At 45.6% G+C, this 20,197-nt stretch overlaps 1 protein-coding gene across 2 annotated transcripts; it reads right to left on the reverse strand.

Annotated features, from left to right (window-relative positions):
- Positions 1-6,166: 6,166 nt before the first annotated feature.
- Positions 6,167-19,803, reverse strand: RAB35 (RAB35, member RAS oncogene family). 2 transcript variants are annotated; one of them, XM_086474505.1, is made up of 7 exons: positions 19,740-19,803; positions 19,625-19,690; positions 15,752-15,802; positions 14,875-14,998; positions 7,879-8,003; positions 7,662-7,786; positions 6,167-7,108 (listed from the first exon to the last, which is right to left on the reverse strand). In XM_086474505.1, exons 1-7 carry the CDS (start codon positions 19,801-19,803, stop codon positions 6,980-6,982), a joined length of 684 nt encoding a protein of 227 aa, XP_086330631.1. In that variant the 3' UTR covers positions 6,167-6,979. The 2 variants fall into 2 exon arrangements, with proteins under 2 accessions (XP_086330631.1, XP_086330630.1); XM_086474504.1 differs by lacking the exon at positions 19,740-19,803 and having other exon boundaries at positions 19,625-19,718.
- Between the last annotated feature and the right edge of the window lie 394 nt (positions 19,804-20,197).

Genomic DNA, 20,197 nt, shown 5'->3' on the forward strand with positions numbered 1-20,197 from the left:
AGCAGATCTCCCCTGCAGCTCTGCGTAGCTGTTCACCCCTCGCTGGGAATCCAGGCTCCTCATAGATCAGGGCAGTTTTAAGATTGCTGATGTTACTGACTTCTCGAGCTCCCTCCTGTTAGAGAGATAAGAGTTGCAGAGTCTGTAGTTACACAGAATATTAAGGATTTCTCCCCAAGAGACTGACCATCTACAACAGATTACAAACTGGGTAAGTGTTGTGGATGCCCAGTCCTGGGGCACCTACCGTCCCTCCAATGGCCAAAGGTCATGGTGGAGCTTCAGCGAGTCACACACCTTTCCCCAAAGCCATTTATCCCCCCCAAACAGAGTAAGAAACCTGGCATTTTAACTGCTTAGGCCCCCAAAAAGCCTAACTAGTAATTCAGTGAAAGCCTACCCATAATGATGTCAGTAGGTCTTTGATGCTGGGTTGGCAGACTTGGTCCTCAGAAAGCACGCAGGCATCTACCTTCGCTAAAGCAAAAGGCGATTAGCGTGTCTACAAAGCTCTGGAAATTCTGCAGCTTACCCTGCCCCACGCAGGAACATTAGCTATGGCCTGACAAAAACGATGAGTATTTGTCCCTGCCTGTGGATCATTTACAACTCAGCCCTTCGGCGAGCAGGTAGCTGAAGATGACTGAAGATGACCAGAGCCTGCTTTGCTGTAAGCATGACCTGAATGAGAAGGACCGTAGCTTACGTGGTGTGTGCACACGGCGGTGCTGGAAATCCTGCAATACTGAAGTAGGGACCTTCCCTACGCACTGGATGGGCGCCTTACAGCTCTTCTCTTTCACACGGTCTACCATCACAAACCAGCGAGGAACACCAGCCTATGTTCAGAGATGTCCTGCTGCTGTCATGTGATTTTCACACATTCTCCCAGCTCATGATACCCACAGGTCCTAGTTTGTTTCCCTGTTGCTTTAAAGAGGCTACCACCTACACTGTCCCACAGGAGACGGGGCTAGGTACACGTTCAGCTCTGCCCTGCTCAGCAACCTAGGTGCTAAAACACCATCCTACGGGGAGCTGCTAACTCTGCTCCCTATTTACAGTAACAAGCTTTCCGCTAGATTTAGGTATCAAACACCTTCTTCTAAGAAGCAGGTAAGAGGTTGGTGGCTTGTTTTTTTTTTTTATTATTATTCAACTTATCTATGGGATAGGACATCCATAATACCTCAGTACAAATATCCTTTCTGCCTACAAAGATTTGAGCATTCCCATTAGTTTCTTGTTAGCATGAAACTACCACACTGGTATGAAATCATCTTGCACTAAGGCAGCTCTATGTTGCAAGGAGCAGAGTACTCTTTGGGATTGAAAACGATGGTAAAAAACTGAGTGGTAAAACCCATTTACTTGAAAGCAATGAAACCTGGATTGCAGATCCTGCTCCAGAAGCACTTGGGTAAATCACCACCAATACAGCTCGATGCTTGCAGGGGAAGGAGCCTGGAGTCTCACAGGCAGGGAAGGAAACCAAACCTTGGCCTCCCCTTTCTAGGCAATGCTCAGCTTTGCTGATCTTGCTTGTACCCACAGGTGAGGGAAAGGGAGTTAGCGCAGTGCCCAGCGTGCTCAGGATGGCAAGTCCCATCCTCCCGTCTCGCCTACGCTGTGACTCTCAGCAGGGCAGAGCCATGAGGCACCCGCGCAGCATCTCCTGCTGTCAGGACTCGGTTGCGCCCACGTGCGTTAACACAAACTTTGGTACCTGCGAAAGCAGGCGTGGGTTCATGGACGCCAGCGATACCTGCAAACGGTGGTCACACACGCTCTCTGGAAACGATGGTCCGCTTACTGTGGGAGAGCCATGGGAACGTCTTGGTCCTCACGAACCTTTTTCTGCTGTCAGTTGGCACTTCCCAGGCCCCAGCAGCTCCCTTCAAGCCACATGCCCAGCAGCTGTGTGGGCCTCTGCCCCCGTAAGGACGTATGTATGTATGTATGTATGTATGCAATCCTAAGGCAAGGGCCTTAAGTTATCCAATGAAGATGCAGTAATGAGGTGAAGAAAGGTGCCTTCTGCTACATGTTTGCTGAGAGGGAAGTGTCTCAGTTGCAGGGGTAGGCAATTGAAATGCACAGCACATCTCTTCATTTAAGGAGGAACCTACCTTAATCCCATTGCAATTTTATTTATTCAATAGCAGTGATGGAAGAGATTGCAAGAGGACAGTCAGCATGTTCTAAGGTGCCAGTTGGGTACGGTTTCTTAAAACGAGCCCCTTAACCCTAAAGACTTAGTTGCACTACTAAACCCAGAAATACAAGAGAATTGGGTTTAATGAACTGGACAACACACCAAAGGAGACCTCCTTGTGCTGAGCTGCTACTCAACAGGAACAGAAACTGCCTTAACATAGCAGCTAGGTTTTGTTGTTTTGTCTTCAAAAACCTCATCAATGCCGTCCTTCACAGTCTCTCGTTCGTCACGTTGCGTTTTAACAAGGTCCAGACTCTTTCACGTTGAGCTGTCATTAAAATACTCATCTCCATCCTGCCACGGCCAGGAGCCTGCAGTCATCCTCGCGGTGTCGGGTTAGAAGACCCTCCACTTGTGATACTTGATACTCCTAGGACACACATATGAAGGAGTGAAGGAAACACCGGCTCCAGTGAATGAAGTGGAGGAAGCACATTAATCCAGCAGGCACTCAGGATCCCAAAGCAGATTTAAGGAGTGGGATCAGCAGCTCTAAACACACCACTCACCCTTGCTTTTGAGAGAACGGTAAATAAAACAGCAGTGCTGCACCGTCATCGTTCAGATATTGCACAGAGCAGAGATGCCTGCTGAGATTAAGGTTACCGAGAACTTTCCCACGGCTAAGTAGCAGGTGTCTGTTTGGGCCAATGTTTGTCACGCTAGCCTAAGGGAAAGGGGAGCAATCTCCCTTTAGTAAACTCTGCAAGGGAAGGAACTGTAAACAAGAAACAAGCACGTGTAAATGAAGGGCAAGTCACTAGCACTTTATCTTAAGACAAACTTAGATCAGCAACTTGCCCTCGAGGTGAACAATGGATCAATTAAAGACAACAGAATGATTTTGCACAGAGAAGCAAGAAGTGAGGTTGGAGGCAGTGCTGCATGCGCTTGTCCTACTTAGGGTGGTAAATTCCAGATATGCCTCTGCATCAGGCAAACTCTCTACTCCCCACTCAGCTATAAAAAGCAAGATTGTTTTAACCAAAAAGCCAAGAAAGGAAGCGTCTGGGTGCTGCAGCAAGGATTCCCTTAGACTGAGAGGGGAAAAGCACACAGCAGGGACAAGCAGAAAGAATGTATCTATAGATATGTACATATACCACAGTGCTGTAATTTTTGTATGTAGCAGTAATGTAAATAAATGTATGGTTTTTATAAGATACATATTATAAAAATCTATAAAGGCATATTTTTAGTAAAAACAATGCTCTACTTCTTTTGTAAATAGTTCTCTTCAGAATAAACCAGATCATTTATACGATACCGTCTCAGCTCTCAAGTCACTGCTTATCTGGCCAAGCTGCTGAAGCAGCTCACTTTTTAAACTGTCATCTTAACACCCAACAGCATCTTTAGCACTTCATCATCCCACGAAATTCAGCCACATACAAGCACTTGCACGTGTTCAGAAGAGAACGGTCCTGAAGAAAGAACATTTGAAGCATTTACATCTCCTGCCACACAGGAAAACAGAAAGGTGAGCCAGTAAATCTTCACCTTCCAGCCATTTGTGTCATTTACTGGCCTTTATATGGAGGGACATTCAAACTTCGATGAGTTTAGACCCAAGACACAGATGGACAATGGAAGACCTCCAGCTTGCGCCCGTTCAGGTCATCTACACGTCCTCAGGATTCCACCCTGCACAGGCACACCAGAGCAGCGCAGACAGAAGAAAAGGCACGTCCCCACAGTGGGTTTTCATCGGGCTTCTCCAGAAGCGAGGACTTGCCTTCAACACCCTGCTCGCGCTCCGGGGCAGGCAGGGGTAAGTGAATGCAACAAGCACAGCGACGGCTGCGCAGCTCCCATAAACACACGCTCGTTTCCTGGGAAAGCAAGGAGAGACTCCAGATGCTTTTTAATCAACTCGGGCTCTGACCCCTGCTGCCCTTGAGGAGAAGCTTTCAAAGCTCCCTCAACACTTTTTGTTGAGCAGAAAGACAAAAGATCACAGTAAAATCACAAGCATCTCACTTTCACGCAGAAATAAGGTTACCAGTTCCAGCTTACTCTTCCATTCACATTTAGAACTAGAAAAGCAACTAAACACTTGAAAGCCTTAACTGCGGTTTTGTCAATACCCTTTCCCAGGAAAAAAAACCCTCTACGTACAGCAGAAGAGCTCACCCCTGGCTTGCCACCCTCCACCTCCAGATGCTGGACAGCAGAGGAAACAGAGCCTCAAAAAAAGATTTGGCAGCTTGTAACCTTTATTTTTAGTTTTTTAAAATTATTTAAAAAGCATAATTAGAAACTTTCATTACAGAAATAATCCTAGCAAACCAGTTAGACATTCCATTGCTCAACATTTAGGAAACTTCACATCAGCACCACTAGAGACACAGTCCCTACCCCTTCCAATTGAATAGTCAGTGGCAAGAGCAGAGCGGTAACTGCTCCTCTACAGCCAGCTCTAGGAAAAAAAAAAAAATAATAAAAAAATCCCACTTTAAGTCAGGAAGTTGGACACCTGGATTGGCAGGGTTCAAACTGTGGCCACAAAGACCTGGACTCAAAGAGGACCAATCTTTCCATATAAGAGAACACTCCAGGCTTGGGTGCACCATTTCCTCATTTTATTGCATCATTTCCAGTAAATTCAGACATCTTTTTTTTACTTCTGCCTGTATGAAGTTACTCCCTCCTAGATCTGCACGCACGCTACCAACAAGCGTCCCAAAGTAACGCAGCTGGACCCCTCAATCTGAAAGTGGTAACGGTGACAGGAGAGCCTCATTTCAACAGGAAGGCTTTGGGACTGACCCCGCGCCCTCCTCGGGCACACAGCACGCTCGACATCAGAAAGCAGGCAGGATGGACTGGTGTAACCTAAGCCGCCACTTTCCAGAGCTGCTCAAGCCTTACAATTATCAGAGCTCACACTAGCAATACCATCCCAGCTCATTCTCATTCTTGGGCTACCAATGCAAGATATGTGAAGAAAAGAGACGGGTGAAGGCAGCTGGATACACACTCCCAGCACCTGAACTGATTAAAACAAAATGTGTTACACATTCATAGTTTGCACTTTTTAAAAAGTCTTTAACGTGATTGACTGTGATGTGATTGTATGATTAGGGCTCTTACCACAACCCGTAAAATCTAAAAAAATGCAGGCAAAATAAGTGATTAAAATTTAGCCTCTCCTGGGGGAGGGGGAGGAAGGGAAAGAAGTGGGCTGACTCAAGCTCATGGACATCGGTGAATCTCATCCTGCCAAACTAAGGCCAGTGATTCCCTAGGGCCACTTACCGACAAACTGAGTACATCCACCTTCAAGGTCTTAAAGGAAGTCATATCCTCCGTGCCTTTCACCCATTTTAAGGAAAAATTCTTTTTTTCATTATTATTATTTAGACAATTATTCAGGTGCTGAGCATGTACTTTCAGCCCAGACATTTGATATTTTAGTTACACACACATACACTCTCCACCTTTATCTACACCTATTCAGGCTGAAGAACTGAGCCCTTGTTTCCCCAGAAAGGCCAACAAGGGCCAGGCAAACGTTGCTGAGCATAGCGAGACCAGTTTGTCTCCAAGGGTGATCCTCCACCACCACGGAACCCAAGCAAGCAAGCTTTCCATTTCTTTACGTTAAACAGCAGTCCTCCTTTCTAACAGAAGAATCCTGGGAACGATCCTGCAGCAGCTTCCATATTCAGACAGCAATCCAGAACAGCTCGATTTATTTTCATGCCTTTTCTCTCTCAAAACCAAAAGCTTTGCCACCAAAATTCACATTCAAGTTCAGATTGCCTATTTGTGGACAGGGCAACGAGGAGAAGTTTGTGGGTTTTGGCAGAATCACGTGGTTTTTTTCTTGTTCTCCAAAGAAATGGACCCTCACTTAGGACCCTGGCAGAACCAGAAGCAGAGGTCAAAGGAGTTAAACTTTGCTCTTTTTTTTTTTTAAAAAAAAAAAAAAAAAAAAAGGTTTTATCCAAATAAATCCCACAAATCCCACTTCTGCAGGTCAGTTTGTTTTTCAGTATCTTGATACAAACTAAAGGAGAGCACAGGTACAGCTGGGCTGCAGCACAAGGAGGTGATACCCAAGGACCCAGCCACCAATCTGGATCATGGCAAACCGAAATTCAAGGCCCCAGCAGCAGCACCAGCTGCCAGCCCGGGGGCTGGTGAAGTGAAACCCCAGGCCCCAGCAGCAACACCTGCAATCCTGGTACCTAGAAAAACAAAGCCGGAGCCCCAGTAAAAGCCTGGAACTCCAGGTGAAGCCATAGGCCCCAGGGGCACCAGTTGCCAGCCTGGAGCCCAACAGAAATGAAGCCGGAGGCCCCAGGAAGCAGTTGCTGCCAGCCTGGGGCCAACGTGAATTAAGAACTTTGTACTATTTCTTTAAAAAGATGAACTCTGCAGTCCTTGATTGGTTGACATTAAGTAGGCATAAGCCAAAGCGACAACGGGGAGGCGAGGCTGGTTAAAGCAATATACATTATATACAAACTCTTGGGTTAATTAGTCCACTTGGTAGGCAACGTCCTTCTTGTCTACAAGGCGCACTGGAATGAGCAGGGGAGGAGAGGGGGGCAAGATTCCATCCGATACCTTCTTGGCACTGAAGTGGTAAGGTGCCAGCGCCTCTCGATAGAAAACATGGAGAAAAAAATAATCTTTAAATAACGGCACAAAACTGAGAAAGTCCTCCCAAAGCCTGCCCCAGTGGAATTGCCCGAGTCTAGCTGGAGGGGCTGATCTGTCTGAGAGCAGAGTCTCTGCAGCAGGGAAAGGGCATTAGCAGCACCGCTTCTTCCTTTTACTGTTCTTCGTTAGCTTCACCACATCATTCTGTTGCTGCTGTTGCTGCTTTGCTAAGTTTTCTTTCTTTGCTCGCAGGACTAGCTCTGTAATGCAATTAAACATCTGCAAGAGAAACAAGCACGTTCAGACCACCCAGGAACTCAGGCTAGTTTCTGTGGGATGCTGCTCTTTTGAAGCAACTCCACTTTTCCAGGTATTCCAATAATGGTTCAGAAATCCTCCCCAACCCGCTACGGGCCAAGTGGAAACCCAGCACCCTCCCGACCCAGTCCCAAGCTAAATCAGTAACACCTCTATCCCCTTTCCCAACCCAGAAAATGAAAACAGGTCAGTTTTCGGCAGCTGAGGTCAGGAGTGAAGACTGAGCAGCCCTACCTCCTGGAAGCATTCTCCCTAGTGACAAGTCCTTCCTGAGACCACGCCTAATACGTTAGCACTGTAAAGCTAGTGAAAATGCAATGTCAGCTCCTCCATTTCGCTTCCCCAGCTCTTCCAAACACAGCTGGGGGGCTCTTTTTGACATTTTACCTACTCACTTGCAACTTGCACAAAGCATTTCATCCTCCTCCTTCAATGGGAAGAATGTCATTGTTATTTTTTCCCAAACCATTATCCCCAAATCGCTTTATCTATACCCTTCTGTGTACTATATTACCTCTTCCACATTAATATTTTCTTTGGCGCTGGTCTCAAACAATTGGATCTCCATCTGCCCAGCAAATTTATAGGCATCTTCTGTTTCTACCACTTTTCGCTCTGGGTCATCGTTCTTATTCCCCACTAAAAAAGGAAAGGAAAAAAAAAGTCAGTTTGGTACTTCAGCAGGTCAGCCCACTAAATAAGATGCTGCAACTCTCTGATGAGAAACTTACCTAGTATCCGGCAGACATCATCACAATTTTGATTAATTTCATGCAACCACCGTTTTACATTCACAAAAGATTCTGCACTCGTTACATCATAGACCACAATGACCCCATGTGTTCCTCTGTAATACCTATGGAGCAGGAAAAGACAATAAATGTTAACTCAAGCTATGTGTCACCTTCTCAGCCCTTTCTCTTTCACTTGGCTTCTACAAGATTCATAACAAATGCCCAAGTTACGTCAATCAAGAGCCTCCATTTTCTTTCCACTGGGAGTCATTTAATTCTTTTACAACAGCTAGGTCACATGCTACTCCTCTAAACCCACAGGGTTTCCCTGCTCATTTAGTCTATACATGTAGGTCTCAAAGTCCAAGACCGCTGTTTACTTCTTTGTTTGGGTTGCCAAGACCTTCAAAGACGAATGCTGTCTTCCAGCTACGTGAGCAACAGGTAGCAGTGCCCCCAGTATGTCCTCAGAACTGGCTGCAATGTGAACCTCCGCGCTGTAGAAGCCACACCAAGTTTTTGCGGCAATTCTCCTATCTGTGAAAGACCACTTACAGACTAAAACTTCAGCAGATCTCCAAATATACTCAACCCTCAGTCACAGTTCTCTTGAGCTCACAAAAATTTGTCTTGTTGAGCGACTGTGTTCTGATCACACCTTCCTACTCAACAGATCAACTCCATATGTGCATTCAGTGGTGCTCTGCTACCTTTAGCCATTAAAAATAAGCTTCATTTCAGTTTATTCCCATTAGTTTTGGGCAACCAGCACCTTTAAAAGATGATGAGCAATTCTGATATGCAAGAAAAATACCTGAATTCAAGTTCCAACATTATCACCCGCATGAACCTACTAAAGGCAGGCAGTATGGCACCGTAAGAATGCTGTATTAAAAAAGCAAGCTCCACCTTCTCAGTTTTCAGCCACATTCACAAGGCTATCAGGTATTTTCCCTACTGCAAATTAGGCAGCTTTGACCAAAAAAAAAAATTAAAAATTGAAACAGTTGACAGTGAGGTCTTCACCCACATCCAGTTTTTTAGTGTAGCTTTACTCTTTCCCTTTCATTTCCTCCTCTTTCTTATGATCAACATTAAGGTTTTTTAATAAAACAAATTCAAGAATCCAGCATACCAAAATGAAGGATTTCCCCTTAAATTGTGACAGCTTTTCTAGATCTTGATCTCTTACCACAAGCAACTCTTGCAGCCCTCTCCCCTTCACTGCCCTTTAAAGGTGTCCACTGTGACCACTCGGGTCCTCTTTGATAATTTATTCCAACCCAGTGAGCACACCTTTGAACTTCAAAGCCATTTCTCTACTCCAAACACGCTGCCTTTCGGAAGGCCTCAAAGCTTCGGCTCCCGTCCGCTGCTGATGCGCTTGAGCACGTCACTCTTGCCCACCTTTAGCCTCACCGTTCCTTCTGTAGCAGAAGTCACCTGCCTGTACAAACCATCGCGACCGACTTCCACAGACAGGCGTGTACCACGGGCAGAGTGCACACAGCTCCCCCCACCCCCTTCCTCTCACGATCTCTTTGCAGCGACAGTCCCTGGGTATCAATGCTCCCCTACGATACCACACCCACCCCATGGAAGCAGGAGAGCCTGCTCCTATTGCTCATCTGGGCACTTTCAGAAGACAGTCAAACATTTCTTCCATGCCATGTTTTAGCGGTAATTTATGCTGTACATTCACTTTCCTTGGCAAGAACTAACTCAGGTAAGAATTACTTATTCCCAGCACATAAGAGATCCTGCACTTTCAAATATTCTAGTCCGTTCGAAATAGTTCCCTTAATAACTTTAAATCTTCCTACAGCACTGCATTTGTGCTTTCTTCATTACAAGCTCAACTTTATTTCATAACTTGGATCCTTCAGAAGAAGAAGTATTCCATATCCTGAACCCACACGTTGCAAAAATAATCTGTCCTCTCCTGAGACTGGCATGTACTGCACATTGGTTTTGATGAATCCTGTTGCGTGATAGCATCAGAAAGGGAAAGATCTCCAATCCAATCAACACACTAGACTTCTCCACATCTGAACAATAAACAAATGATCTTCAAACTCTCCCATATCACCTAACAGTCTTTTAATTTAGCAACCCTCTGGCTGACCTACCACTTCCTCCTGAACATTGAGCATTACATTTGCAAAGACACACTCAGCCTTTAAAGAAACGCGGTGGTTCAGCTGCACCTACGCAGTGCTGCTTCATTCTGCTGTGCACGCCATAAAACCATGCCTGGTATCCCAGTCATCCGAACCAGAAGACCCAACGGAGCATCCTGCTGCTCCTACCTTGCCCACGCACCTAGGTTTTCTTCTCAGCAAAGCATATGATGTCGGGGAGTAGAATACCATGCACCCTGCACATATAGATCCCACTCCTGACACGTTGTCAGTACAGTCGTCGTTTACTCCTAGGGATGAGGATTGTGGGCTGGACCATGCAACACAGACCACTATGGCATTCAAAACACTGCAGGAGCTGGGAGCTCCTGCCACAAAACACTAATATTGCCAACCACCTCATCATAAATACCTTCCTTCGTGCAAGACAGCAACCCCTGACTCCTGCTGAGTTCCTATCAGCATACTGCTTCTATTTTTGGAAGGGAAAATTGTCTGGCACATCATTCTAGAAAGGTTGCCAACCCCTCATCTACACTAAAATGTCATTTTCTCCATTGGCTGACATTACTTTTTAGCAGCCCGAGAGATGAGACCATGACTACCTTTTATTCTCTAACTCTTAAGCCACATAATACACATTTTTCTCAAAAAGCTAGTCATGCTGTTTTCTATCATTTGTCAGATATAGTCTTATGTCCTAGATAACGTTTTAGGCTTAACAAGTCCATCAAAGATGCAGGACAGCACTACAAAACAAAATCTTGATTTATCCTACCCCATGCTTCAAATTTCAGAATGATGCAGTGCAGAATTGCTTTTATAACAAGTTGTAGGCTTTGGCGAGCAGAAAACAGATGGGGCTTTTGGCATTCAGGGAGGAGTAGGTGTAGATTTTGTGCTTTTGGCAACCAAGAGGTAGATGAGGCTTTGACACTATGGAAGGAATGCCTTATCTTCTTCCCATCCACATTTTAGGGAAGATTGAGACCACAGAAATGAGAGCAGAAGGGAAATGAAGTTCTCAGTCTCAGCCTCCCATTCAAGGACTGAATGACTGATGCTAGCTGTCCTCTATATGGTAGGTATATGTACTCTACAAACCTCAAAAGCCAGTACTTGCTACCACTCCTAGTGATAAATACATTAATGAAATACGGGGGGGCGGGGGGGGGAAGAAAGAAGTTGTAGAACAGTTATTCATGTTTAGAGTGTCCTTGAAAGTATCCCATTGAGGTGAAAGACAACCAAACCTGACCTGTATACGCCCTTGGATGCTTGGTAGTAGCCAACGATCTTCCACACAGTTGGAAAAGTTACCTAAATCTAAAGGGTTTACATTTAGCTTTGGTGTGGAAAAGGCTTAAGAATGATAACATTTAAGTTGAAATAAACACAGTACCACCTAAGCTGCTTGTTCTACCCATAGAATTATATTTAATGAAGCTTAAAGGCATAAGCCTAGTGCCTTTGAAACACTACCTAGTAATGCTGCAGACCTGATACATAAAACCTTGAGAACTGGTTAACCAAACTCATCGTGTCCTTCAGCCATCCGCATTCCCCCCTCGCATCTCTGAACACTACCTTTCTAAGCAGAAGGGAACATTTTGCCATCCATTGTCATACTCCCTACAAGATACCAGAGAGTTCGCAGATTTCCTCTAGTAAATGCTTCCCAAGACCAGCATCCAGAGTTATAATAATTAGTTTCATGAAGCATGAAGGTAGCTAAGTCAGATTTAGAAGGGACAGAGTATCATTGACTGCATCAGTTCAGTAGGGCACACAGGTTCATTTTTCCAGGGGGAAAAAAAAAAAAAAAAGTAACTGGACACCTTGAAAGACAGGTCATTGGTTAGATCCAACACCTTTGTTAACATTTCACCAGTCTGTAGTACATGTGTTTCCTTGCTTTGCATTCCTCTACAATTCCAACCAATTCCAGAGACTTCTAATAATCTGGTTTTATACTTATCTTTTTTTCAGGTTCCTGGAAGCACATCTACTGTCACAGGTCAGTTGACTACTCTTTCAATCATCGTATCTAGTTTACAAGACAGAGCAATCATATAATCTCAAAAACCTTATCCCTCTCTTGAACGTGCCATTCCACACAAATGCATGGCAGAAAGTCCCTCTGCTATCACTGTACATCCTGAGCTAGCATCTGACAACTATTATTTAAAGCTTAAATCCTAAACCCACAGTCCTGAATCAGGACAAAGTAGTCCCATCTCCAAGAGCAAACCAAGTACAGGAACTGGTTGTTCATGCATCCTCAGTATTCCTGCTAATACAGCTGAGTCCTGGCATGCTACATCTCTGGTGAATTTAAATCAAAGTTTGGAACACATTCCATGCCAACCAAATTCACACAATTTGGCCTCTCCTCCCACCAGCTAGCCCAGTATTTCCACATTTAATAGACAGTAAAACAGCTGCTGTCATAATTTTATACTTCCCAGTATAAAATTCTGATCTAGTTTATTCTTCCTGAGTTTCTGTAGAATACTCCAGATCAACTTGATTTCTGTTCCTTAACAGTTTTATTCTGTTCTTCAGCTTCTGCAGCTGTAGTCAAGTAAAATCAAAAGAGTATATAACCTTTTAATGCTTCCCAATTTTCTACTATTAACTTTCTACCACCTCTACCATTTTGCAATTTTAGGTCTACACAGCAGTACTTCCAACCTATTACTATTATTACCAGATGGGCTCTAATGTCAGGCTTGCTTGCCAGGCTTGGCTCAACATTAGTCTGAACTCGAACTGTAAAGGGACTTCCTTGCCTGCAGTAACACTGAAGGAACACCTTTTTATATTCCTAACCTCAGCCTAAACCTCAATCTAGTCAAAGACTAGACGAAGACTACTACACTCTGTTGACAGTGCACTCGCACTCTACCACAATTTGGTAACCAAGCCCTTTCATAAGTAACCTTTCACGGTAACTTGATTTTTCAGTCGGTTTGGGATAAGCACATCAGTTGCAGTATTACTTTGCCAATTAAAAAAAAAGATAGAGTCATTTCTAAAATCCAGATCTTCTTATCTCCTGCTTTTATAGGTGATCTGTTTAGGTTCACAGCACCACTTGAAAAAATACCAGTGAACACTAGACAGTCACAGCTAGACGACCCATCAGCAAGAGGAGCCCTCACGCCAACGTAACCGGCATTTCCCAAGTTTTTTCCTCCACACTTCAAATGCACCCGGACAGAAGAACTTCTTTACTTAAAGCTGCACAAAATTCCAATCTCTCTTCCCTGATCATGGAAGATTCCATAACTACTTTATCAGAGTTAAGGCAGGAAAACTGGGGCCTTCACTTCCCCAAGAGTAAAATATACCTCACTTTGGTAAAAAACTATGCAAAAGAAAGCAGCAGCAGAGTTCAAACATATCATGGCACAAAAGTCCTCAAACCATTTCAGCTTATCTATTTTAAATGTCAATCAAAGAAAAAACGGACATAAAGCACTACGCAAAGTCCAATCTGCAGCTATTCCCGCTCACAAAAGGAAGCCTCCTTTCCTGGTATTCCCTGTTTAGTGCCGGATACCATGGCTTTCTGAACTAGCTGGCATCAGCCCCACGAACCAACGCTCATTAACGCAGCTCCGAGTCGTGTCAGGGAATCTGAAAACAGGAAGGCCATTTGCTGACTCAGCACTAATTGGGGCACTCTGTGACTAGCCTGTGCACACAGCTGATGGGAGCACTGCACTGCATTGCTGCCTCCCCCTCACCACTTCCTACCCAAAGCTGCCTGCAGCGCTGAAACAAGAAGTGATGTCACACACAGGAACCCTACAAGAGGCAACCGAGTTTTTTCAAGCTAAACACTTAAGAAACAATGGAAGTAATCCAGTAATATCCGTATAGAAGTGCAGAGGAAAGGGGCGGTGCGCACGTTGGGCTCAATTTGGCCATTTCTAGCTGTTTAGACATAACACAGATGCAACCAACCTCATTGTTTTTATGTCTAAGTTAACCAACACATCAGCTGAAAACAACCCTCCTCTCAAATAGGAGCCCTAAGAGAAGTCAGTCGGGAAAGACCAAGTGAAACATCAAGGTCTTTCAAGGATTATTATTTTTGTTAATACTCAAAGGAAACAAAAGTTCCATTTCCAAGCGTATTTTTTCCTCTTCCCCTAGCGCCATGGTGAACAGTCCCATCTTTATTGCCATCAGTTTACAAAGAGATTATATTCTTAGTTCCCACCGCTGCAGCTCTGGGTGTGGTTTCTTCAGGAACAGGAAAAGCTGCGCACACGCTGTTCAAAAGGACAATGAGCATGCAACTGAACTCAAACCAAGGAAAAGGTTAACTTCACGTGGGTGTCTGCTTCAACAGAGCACCACACAAAGAAAGCGGCTAAAATGCATTTGTCCTAAAAGAAAACTAAATAGCGGAAATCCTATTCTTCGATCTCAAAGCTATTCATCAGCTATACGCCACTGACAGAGGGTCTGCGCTCTCTCCTTCTGCAATACATCCAGTCAGAGGATGACCTTCCTGGACAGGCTTCAGAGACAAGTTTTCTGCTATATGCAGAACAGTGAAATAACTCCAGTTCCACCATCTGGAAACTAGCAGCAGAGCAGTAAGACAAGGCTATCATAGAAATGCACAGAAGAGTGAGGAAATCCAAAATCCCAGTTTCAAACCCAGCCACCATATTACCATCGCTACTGGTTCTAGAACAGCTCAGAGAAGTCCCACTGTACAGACCACAAAGCTATCGTTAGCTAATCCGCTGCACTATCAAAACACCCAAACCGTAAGGCCAAACGACAAGATCCACACGCAAAGCTACGTATCTCAAAGCCCAGTAATACTCACGTGGATGTAATAGTCCGGAAGCGCTCTTGTCCAGCTGTGTCCCAGATCTGCAGCTTCACCTTCTCTCCATTGATCTCAACTGTCCGGATTTTAAAATCCACTCCAATTGTGGTAATGTAGCTGCCTGAAGGGAAAGCATTGACAAGTGAGAACCTACGTCTGGTTTATTTCGAATGTCCCAAAGCACCCTTCTGAATGTTACTTGGCAGCAGCTCTCAGACTGAAACTCAGAACAAGGTTCCTCCTCCTTGCTTATTGTTTAAATGCCCTATCAGGTCATGCTGAGCTGCGTATTTTTATCTGCAGCTAATAGCTTTTTTCCTAGCCATAAAGCCACTTGTCCCATGCCACCCTTAAAGTTTAAAACTCAGTGTCACAAAATAAAATTATTCTTCTACCGCACCAGTGGTCAAGAGCAAGCACCCAAAGATCTCAAGAAATGGACAGTAACTATGCAAGTATTTCACTTCTGAAAATTTTGAGACAAAGCTTTGCTTTAAATGCTCATGCAATCACTTATTTTGAATACAGTCTGTTCTAAGAGTTTCCTCCCAATAAATTAGTTATGTCACAAATGTAAGTGGTTTAGCCACAACATTCAATCAATCGAAATCCCAAATGGCCAATGGAAAGCAGAAGCTAAAAAACCTAAACTATTTCTGGAACTGTGTCTGTAATTAAATACTGTGGTACTTCCAGTTACAAGCAAAGATCAGACAGGATGGCTTGTATAGGCTTATACCAAGAGAAGGAAAGTTAGAAACATAATGTATTCCTAGTACAGCTATCAGTGGGTGAAAAGAACAACTCCTTGCCAACCAGTAGCACTGGAGCAGACCTTGACCATCTCACTCATTGAAGTAAACAAACCACTCACCTGAGAACGTATTATCTGCAAAACGCAACAGCAAACTGCTCTTGCCCACACCTATGACAAACAAAGAGAGCAAGATCTTTGAATACAGTCATCTTGGGTGTCAGGTAACATAACAGTATTTTACCCATCCATTGCATTTTTAACTCCAACTAGGATATTTTCTCAGCAGATTTCTTAGTACCATCCACCCTGACTATTATCTCAGTACCCTCCCTGAAGATTTGATCAAGCACACTGCAGTCACTCCAAGACTCGGTACGCTTCTTGTACCAGTACAGGTTTTTTTTTGTCCTCTCCTTCCTCCAGACCTCAGCAAACTCTCAAACAGTAGCTTTTGAACTGTGGTCAGTTCTAAGAGGTCATAAAAGAGTAATAACTAAAAGCAAGTTTACGCTCAGTAAGCTTACAATTGCTAAGGAAAGATCCAAAAGCGAGCCTGTCCTGCTAATTAACAAGTACTCAGAACGCTGCTCTGAACTGCTCCATTGAATTCCACTTGCACATCACACTGAACACCGCTGCCTACCTCCCATTCATTATGCCGTGCTGAACAGCCATGGAATTTGGACTACTTTGACAACCAGACTAGGGTTTGGTACTATAAAGCTCATGTTATCATGGCCACAGTTTAACAGAAGCCTAAACCAAACAGAGGAGCTGGGAACCATTGTTGTGTATCGCCATCCAAACAGGCTCGTTCCACATCTAGCAGGAAGGACACATACCTTTCTCAAGTTATACCTTTTGCCAAAATGTTCCATGAAACATTTCTCCAAGTGCTCTGAGTAGCACTTCATCCAGGTTTTTCCTGACGTGATTGTTTGCACCCTGATCACACCCTGTTGCAGGGAAGCATTTTTCACAGTGCTTCAGACAAGAATCGTAAGAAACTCATTCCTGCACACCCAGCCAAGGGAATCTGGGTATCAGAATGCCTCGAAGTTGTTATCTCTGCATAACATCTCTGCTGTTAATGTCCCTTCCTCTCCCTTCCCCCCCCAAAAAGAAGTCTGCTATGGCATGAAGAGGAAATTCAACTTCACCAGGGTGATTATCTATTAAATCTTTTCAGGTAGAGGTTATTTAAACTAATTGTTTTGATGAGGTACAACTTGCAAGTTCTTCTTAATAGAAGATCTATGCAAAGACTACACAGAACTCAGCAGTTCGCAGCTGCTGGTATCTGAAGATAGCTACCAGCACAAAAAAAAAAAAAACAAACCCAAACTCACAACAAAAAATCTGCATGATTCCAGTAAGCCAGATCTTACTTGCAAAGAGTTCAAATCACCAGACATCTGGAGAAGCCATGCTCATTTCTCATCGCGTATTACAAATTAAAAAAAAAAAAAATAAAGAAAGAACGCTGCTACAAAATCCAAAGTTCCAGCATGCACACACTGAACACCTCTGAGTTCAGAAAGAGTAGCAGAGCCATTCCTGAACTTTAACAGAGGATGGGCTACTCAGCAAGAGCTAAGCCTCTGCAAAATACCAGTCAGCTAAGGAAGAACAACTTAAAAAAATTTTTTTAAAAGATGTTTCAGCAAGTACTAAGCTTCTTGATCAAGCAGCCTTGGCATCCAGCTGAGTGAAAAGACAGCAGACGCTGGAACCCATGGACTTGTCAGACCACACCACCTTCTTAGAACGTCGGCCAGCCTCCGGCTATGCTGCAGAGCTGCATGGGCTGCACATGACCACTGCTCCATCAGACCGTCCACCCCTGCACAGACACCCTCAGCACTCAGGCAGCTTCTAGAGGAGACACCTCCTGAATGCAGGAAGCTCTACATGCTCCCGATGACAACGATCTCCCTAAACAAACACTGCCTCTGGTCTGCACTGTTCATCTACAGAGAAACCACACTCTCTGTGACCCTCCACTTCCTACACAGAGTTATCTGATGAGCTGAAAAGAGAAGGCTAGCAGGGCCTCTATGCTTGTGAAAGACAGCAAAATGAAGCAAAACAAATAAAGGCCTATTGGCTTCACAAAATCAAAATTAAAAGCAAATTTCTGTGCCATACCAGTTTCTAAACCCCGTATCTTACTGAATGATAAAGTGAATCAAAGAAGAACGAGTGAATTAAAGAAGCACATGCAAAGCATGGATCGCCTGTATTATTTTTAAATATGTGGCACAACTGAGATCACCAGCAGCTTTTCAAAATGACCTGTTCTAAAAACACACAAACCCACTACCTTCTTGACATATTTGCACACAGAGGAAAGCAGATGAGACATAATCATCCTATCCAGTATCAGTCCACTTCCTATTGCGAGGACCAAACATCAGTAAACAAGGCAAGCAAACTGTTCTGTGGAAGCAGGGACAAAGCCTTCCAGCTGGGGTTAGCAAAAACAAAACCAAAAAAAAAAAAATCTATAATCAAACTACACAGTGAGATTTAATTGCAACAGAAAAACAGGCAACTCAACAATTCTCACACTTTTTTCCTCTCACTGGACACACTATAGGTACTCAAGAAGACTCAGCTAAGAAATTTCATTTAATTGTTCAAAATGAGAAGTCTTCCTCAAGAGTTTTCACCATCCTGTTTATCTTGCCTGAACAGTTTTGAAACTCATCAGCAAGCAAGAGTTACTCCTTTACTCAGAAGGCAGCATTTGGTTTTAATAATCCATAGACTCCCAAAAGTGCCAAGGTGTTTAAGCTGTTTTGAAGCTGTCACCCTTTCTCCCTCTTTAGATCCCTTCATGCAGACACAGTTTAGTATAGAACAAAATATTTTTACATACAGCTAAAGCTTCTGGAGGTGACAACTGCCAAGATCGTGCAACATTACACTTGCACCCAAGAGCCATGCCTCACTGCATGCCGGGACCTGCTGCCTTAGGGACCACACCTCTATTAAAAGAAGAGGGTGGATGCCATCTTCTCCAGTTTATGGAAATTAAACTGTAAGCTGTTGGAGTGTTACCAACACCAAACAGGACTCAAAGCAGGAACCTTCCCAGTCCCAATTCTTATGCACCTAGACTAAAGCACCAGGGACAGGCTGAGCTCACACGCTAGCACCTCCAGAAGTTTCTGAAACTGCTGCAGAAGTATTTACAGGTCTGTTTTTCAAAAATATATAACTACCCCATATGCATAACTACTCTAGTTATTTGCATTCTATCTTCTAACTAGAAGCACACAAAACTACCAGCCCTTCAAGGATTTATTAAAAAAAGTGACAAACTCTACAGCTGAGACTTCAGGTTGAAGCACAGAAACAGTCTTCAGGAATAGTTAAGATGATAAAAAGCATTAAAACGTAGTAGTTGCCACTCTGGAATCAATGGTCTCTAGGGCTGAGGAGCAGCCAGCCCTTCCCATCGATGCCTTAAACTGCCTGTCACAGGGGAAAGGAATTCCCTCCTCATCCCGGCAAGAGATTAGCGAGTGCCGTCAGAACACGCGGCTGAAGGCTGAAGCTAGCACGAATGCCGATGCTGTCCTTACTTATACGTGCCTAATCTTCCTTTTCCTAAACCTAGCCAAGCTATTTACCATAATATCCTCTGGTAGCCAGTTCCGCAGGTTCGCCAGATAAAAATTCGGGAAGCCCGAGCAAACGCGCCCTCTCATTCAAAGCGCGGGGGTCCCCCGGCGACCCGCCTGGGCAGAGCCCAGCGCCGCCGCACCGACAGCGCAACGGCGGCGGAGCCCCGCGCCGGGGAACCGGCCGCAATAGCCCTGCGGGTGCCCCGGAAGGGGGCCGCCCTCCCCGCCTCCCCCGTCCGGCCCGGCTCGGCCCGGCCCCACCGCCGCCCTCAGGCCCCTCACAGCCCGGGCGGACGCGAGGGGCGGCCACCCGGCCAGCGGCCTACCCCCGCCCCCGGGCCGCGCCGCCCGCCCTCACCGCTGTCGCCGATGATGAGCAGCTTGAAAAGGTGATCGTAGTCCCTGGCCATGGCCGGGGCGGCGGGAGCGGCCGCGGGCGGCGGAGCGAGCGGGGAGGGGGGAGGGGGCGGCGGCGGCTCCGGGCCGGATCCACTTCCCGAACAAACAGCCGGAACTGACAGCGGTGCCGCCGCGCATGCGCATCGCCGACGAAGGCCGCCAGCTGCGCCGGCACGCCGCCGCGCATGCGCCGAGCCTCTTCCCGCGCGCACGCGTACGCGCGGCAGAACGCGGCGCGACGCGTCTGCGCGGGAAAAGGGCGACGCCCTCCTCCTCGGCCTCCGCGGCGGCCGCTGCGCATGCGCCTGCTCTGAGGTGCGGCTCGGCGCCCGTTGGCCGCGCCTGCGCAGAAGGTGCGGCGGGGTGAGGGGTCGTGCCGCGCCTGGCGGCCATGATAGAGCTGTGAGGGACGGACCGAGGTGAGGCTCCTGCCCGCCCTCCTCCGCCCCGGGGCCCGTGCCCTGGTGCCCCTCCGCCGGTGGCTCGTCCTCCCCCTGTGCTGAGCTGCCGGGCCCGCTCCAGCAGGCAGCGG

The sequence above is a fragment of the Leptosomus discolor genome, chromosome 16 (genome assembly GCF_034619465.1).
Source record: "Leptosomus discolor isolate bLepDis1 chromosome 16, bLepDis1.hap2, whole genome shotgun sequence".
NCBI lineage: Eukaryota > Metazoa > Chordata > Aves > Leptosomiformes > Leptosomidae > Leptosomus > Leptosomus discolor.

Coding starts and splice junctions, on each gene's coding strand:
- RAB35 (XM_086474505.1), bottom strand. CDS start 19,803: ATGCGCGGCGGCACCGCTGTCAGTTCCGGCTGTTTGTTCGGGAAGTGG. Junction 15,803..19,624: donor GCTCATCATCGGCGACAGCG/GTGAGGGCGGGC, acceptor TGTTTGTCATAG/GTGTGGGCAAGAGCAGTTTG. Junction 7,787..7,878: donor TGATGTCTGCCGGATACTAG/GTAAGTTTCTCA, acceptor TTCCTTTTTTAG/TGGGGAATAAGAACGATGAC.